We start from the raw sequence: 5,175 nt of genomic DNA, 5'->3' as shown, positions 1-5,175 counted from the left end.
ATTGGATAAAATAATAAATAAATTTATTTGGGCGGGCAAAAAACCTAGGATAAATATTAAAACATTACAAGATAGTAAGAGTAGAGGGGGTCTTGGACTCCCTAAATGGGAAATCTATTATTATGCGGCAGGATTATTATGGATCAAAGATTGGATAAACTTGGATAATGAAAGGATATTAATGATTGAAGGACATGATTTACAGGCCGGTTGGCATGCATTTTTATGGGCCTCTTGGTTTGTTAGGGTGTTTCTTATAGAATCTATTAATGAGTCTGTCAGCTTTTATATCACTAGATTTTACTCAGGTGGCCTAAGACAACGGATATCCCTTCCATTGCACTAAATACTGCAATTTCTATTAAAACGTCTTGAATCAAGAATACGCCTTACTTCATAGTGAGTCTGTCCTGCCACTATGAGAGGTCCCAGTGCCTTCTTGGGGGGGTTTTAAGGTGGAATCTCGAAAAGGTTTCAACAGGCTACAATGGAAAACAAGGTGAACTTTCCCTAAGAACCTTGGAAGTTTTAATTCTGTGACCGGGTTAATGATCTTTACAATAGGGAAGGGTCCTAAGTACTTCGGTCCTAACTTTTTATTAGGTAACTTAAGCCGTAAATACTTAGTTGACAGATAAACCTTTTCCCCAACTTGAAAGGTCCTTTGAGGAGCCCTTTTCCTATCTGCCTGTTTTTTGTATGTCTCGGAAGCCTTTTTCAGAGCGTTTTTTGTGGTTTTCCAGAACTCTTCCCACCCGCTCACCCATTGATCAAGAGTCTGGGAAGCGGAGGGTCCTTGGGGATATTCGGGTATTGGGCTGAATTCTTTTCCTGTGGCCACTTTAAAAGGCGTGGCACCTGTGCTGCTGTGAACAGAGTTATTGTAAGCCACCTCTGCGAAAGGGAGGAGGTCAGTCCAGTTCGTCTGTTGGTAATCGACATAGCATCGGAGATATTGCTTCACCATTGAGTTAGCTGATTCAACCGCCCCATTGGTAGATGGGTGAAAGGCCGATGACAGTCCTTGAGATGAGCCAATTAGTTTGAGAAAACTCCTCCAAAACCTAGCTATAAACTGCACCCCCTGTCAGAAATTATTAGTTTGGTGCACCATGCAGTCTGTAGACGTGTTTTAGACGTCTTGGTCAGTTGTTGGGCAGACGGGAGTCCTTTGCAGGCAATAAAGTGAGCCTGCTTCGAAAACAGATCTATCACAGTCCAGATAGCCATATTTCCCCTACTTTCAGGTAGGTGTACTATAAAATCCATAGCAATTTCTTCCCATAGTTGGGAAGGGTCCACCCCCGGTAGCAACAACCCAGGGGGTTTCCCTGGAATTCTTTTCATGGTGGTACATACAGCACAACTCTGGACATAGTTTTTCACGTCCCATTTCAATCCTGGCCACCAGAATTGCCGGCGGATGAGGTGTAGAGTTTTTATATACCCAATGTACCCAGCCTGTTTTACGTCATGGCTGTGTCGGAGAGCATTAAGGCAGAGGGTCTCTGGCAAGTATAACTTTCCCCCCTTATAAGCCAAACCATCCCTGCATTTTAGGGAGGTTTGATTGTCCTTGAACCATTGGTCGATGAGGAGCTCTTGTTTTATTTTCTTTGCCCCAAAGTCATTGGGGTTTGGGGCTCTTGAAGGTGGGACTCTGTGTGGCGTGAGTTGAGAAGCAGTTTGTGGATTGGAGATAATTACCTCATTAACCTCTTCACGCTGGCTTTTGTACTGGGGCAGTCTGGATAGAGCATCAACTAAGAAGTTTTTTCCTCCCGGTATGTACTTTAGGGTAAAGTTAAAACGGTTAAAGTACTGCACCCATCGCACTTGTTTCGGGGACAATTTGCGGGGAGTTTTCAGTGCTTCTAGATTTTTGTGATCAGTCCATACCTCGAAAGGCACCTTGCTCCCTTCTAGATAGTGTCTCCAGTTTAATAGAGTCCAGCGGATTGCAAAAGCCTCCTTTTCTCACACAGCCCACCTCCTCTCGCACTCAGTGAATTTTTTCGAGGTGTAGGCACAGGCTTGTAGGGTTCCACTCTGGTTCTTTTGCAGTAGTACAGCTCCGATGGCCACGTCACTGGCATCGGCTTGAATTACAAAGGGCTTCCCTGGGCAGGGATGCTTTAAGACCTATTCAACAGCAAATAGTCTTTTTAAGTTCTCAAAAGCGGTCTGACAGCTCATAGTCCATGCTAGTAGTTGGCCCAGACGTGGCTTTCCTCCCTCTTTGCCTGTTTTTAGTAATTCTGTAAGGGGTAGGACAATTTCGGCAAAGGAGGGGATGAATTGACAGTAGAAGTTGGCGAATCCTAGGAAGCTCTGGAGCTGTTTGCGAGTCTTTGGAGGCTGCCATTCAATTACGGCTTTCACTGTCGGGTTCATTTCAATGCCCTCGCTGAAATTCTGTAGCCAAGATAATCTAGTCGGGTCTGGTGAAACTCACACTTTGATAGTTTGACATAAAGTTTGGCATTCAACTGTTTCTTTTTTTTTTAAATAAATTTTTATTGATTTTTCATTAAAAAACAAAAACATAAATCTTTTATCACAATATCAACCCAAAAAAGAATCAACACTAATCAATACATTCACGGACGTGCCCGGTGTCCCCCTCCTGCACCACCCTCTCACTTACCTACACCTTTCTCCTCCCATCCTACCACCACCCCTCCTTCCTCCCTCTTTCCTACCTCCCTTTCTCTCTCAACCATCCCGTCAGTGCAGTTGGGGTATCACCGGGCACCTCCTTAAAAAATCATACATATATATACATATAAATCTATAATACCAACCTACCCCTTTCCCCCCTCCCCCCCCAGGACTTCCCAAAGCTAATCTAGGAAATAAATGCATAATCATCCAATTCTAATCAAAACTACTCAATATTACTACACACTAGTACAAAATTGCTGTGACTCTAAAATAACATTAAATTACAACAACAACAACAAAATTTCTAGTTATATTATATAATATACCTATTTTTCTTCTAAGTTTTTAATCAAAAGCTACATAATAATTTTTCAGTTCATACTTTCTCTGAATATAATCTATCCATCTTCTCCATATTGCAATAAATTTTTCCTGAGAATGATCCTTCAGGTACGCGGATATTTTTGCCATCTCTGCAAAATATGATACTTTCTACAGCACTGGAGATGGATAATCCACGATAGGGTTAACTTAATCCTCCTGCCCAATCAGATCAAGTCAGCCAGTTTTCGACTTGATCTGGCCCAGAGCAGACGTTGCAGACTGGCTCACAGGCAGGTAGCAAACTATTCGTGGATTATCCATACAAATACTCAAAATTAAAAAATATAGCTTTCCTCCCACAGTCCCCTGAGCAGCGTTGGGCTCAACGCTCCTTCGGAGGACTGTTCTAACAGGGATCTTTCCACACAGAGGATTCTGTGGGCCTACAATCCCTCCCTTCCTTCTCCTTTCTCTGAAAGCCTTTTTTTCTTCTTCCCAAGGGCCTGACTCTATTCAATCCTGACAGGATCCCTTACTGGAGCACAGGGGGGTGGGTTTTTTTCTGTCTCCCAGAACTTTCCCCCCCCAATCCAACCGTTACGGAGCTCGCGGCTGCAGCTCCGAAGGCCCAAAACCGGATCGATCCCCCCCCTCCATTCCAAACCGTTACGGAGCTTGCGGACGCAGCTCTGAAGGCCCGAAACCGGATCGATCCCAACGGCAATTACTTCGACGTCGGAGCTTGCGGCTGCAGCTCCGACGGGCGTCAAAGACTCTACCGGGTCGCTCCTAACCTTCCTGAGACCGGTGCAAGCGGCTACGGCTTTGAAGCCTTTGGGGCAGCCGGATCGATCTAAATTGAATCCCTTGGCGCCGGAGCTTGCGGCGGCAGCTCCGACGGCCTACGGGCGCCACTCTCCCGGCGTCGGAGCTCGCGCTGCAGCTCCGAGGGCAGTTAAGGGCCTGAAGGCCTCGGATCGCAATTTTTTTCAATTTCTCGATCCGGGAAGGTTTTCTGCGCCGGAGAACGGCGTTTCTACTTGGGCCCAGCAAGGCAAGGCCTGAGAGACCGGGGGAGGTGCTATCAGGCCGGATCGGCCGCCATTTTGTGGCGGCCACCATTTTGAATTCACTTAGTCAGGCCTCAAAACTAGGAAGGGGAGATTTTTTCTTTGTGTTCAGGCCTCAATTGATTAAATCGGCCCCATTAGATAGCAGACTCTCTCAGGGGTCACAGTACCAGAGCTTTGGGTATAAAAGAGGTAAATTGCCAAAATCCCTCAGGGGCTTCCCATTTAGCCTTGGTACAGGTCCAAGAGTTTGATTGGACCACCTGGTGTCTTAAGCCCTGGTCACCCTGGGCTTGCTGGTGTACAGTGGTTTTAGCCTCCGCGACTGTACTGTTACCACTTATAGTTTGCTGGCCTGGTAACACAGCAAGCCTCACCTGCAGCCTCTGGCCACTGCAGTGGGAACACTGTTATTGCAGGTACACTGGTCTTGGTACAGTACCACTGGTCTGGTGACTGGGGGGGGGATAGGGCAGCCTAATTAATACCTTGCTTTAGACCTTATCAGCCAATTGATCCCTTTCCAGGTGCGACCAACGAAGCACCTGACGAATTTGTACCAGCATGGAAGAGAATACGACCACTGAAACAAGGGTCGCATCTCCTCCTTCAGGGCGGAAAAGGCACAGGTCCCCTTCCCAGGAGGCTGCTGGTAGGATCGCAGCCAAGGCTAACAAGGCTGCTTCTGGGGGGAAAACCTCCAAATTGGCTGACAAACAGGCCAGCAGAAGACACCAGGCGCTAGAGAAGCAATTCTCAAAGGCTCAAAGACAGGCTAGTGCTGAAACTGCTCAGCCTGAGTCCACTTTCTTCGATCTACCTCTAGGGCTCTCTTCTTCTCCTCAGGAGGTATGGGCTCCTATAGAACCCCCCACTTCCTATGATCAAGCGGAGGTAGCAACGGAGGTGTTTACCTTCAGGTCACCACCTACCCCAAGGGCCCCACAGGGCCCAGCGGCCACCTTTACACCCACGGCCGCGGGACTCAGAGGGGAGGAGATATCCCTCTCTTCATTGGATGACAGGATCCAGGCCATAGTGAATAGGGCGCTGGAACGGGCATTTGTGGCCAGGCCTCCTTCAGTGCCCAGAGCGGAATCAGTGCTTTCCCTTCCTC

At 47.1% G+C, this 5,175-nt stretch overlaps 1 protein-coding gene across 1 annotated transcript in view; it reads left to right on the top strand.

The window, feature by feature from the left end:
* The window catches only part of JADE3 (jade family PHD finger 3), a 54,421-nt gene extending 50,576 nt beyond the window's left edge, over positions 1–3,845 (top strand). The window contains exons 11-12 of the mRNA XM_015812269.1: positions 744–810; positions 3,663–3,845. Of these exons, the coding sequence (XP_015667755.1) occupies positions 744–810; positions 3,663–3,845 (250 nt within the window). The remainder of the gene's footprint in view (positions 1–743; positions 811–3,662) is intronic.
* The last annotated feature ends 1,330 nt before the right edge of the window (positions 3,846–5,175 follow it).

This window comes from Protobothrops mucrosquamatus, unplaced genomic scaffold (assembly GCF_001527695.2).
Source record: "Protobothrops mucrosquamatus isolate PMUCROS unplaced genomic scaffold, P.Mucros_1.0 scaffold77, whole genome shotgun sequence".
NCBI lineage: Eukaryota > Metazoa > Chordata > Lepidosauria > Squamata > Viperidae > Protobothrops > Protobothrops mucrosquamatus.
This window is presented reverse-complemented; position numbering and strand designations above follow the sequence as displayed.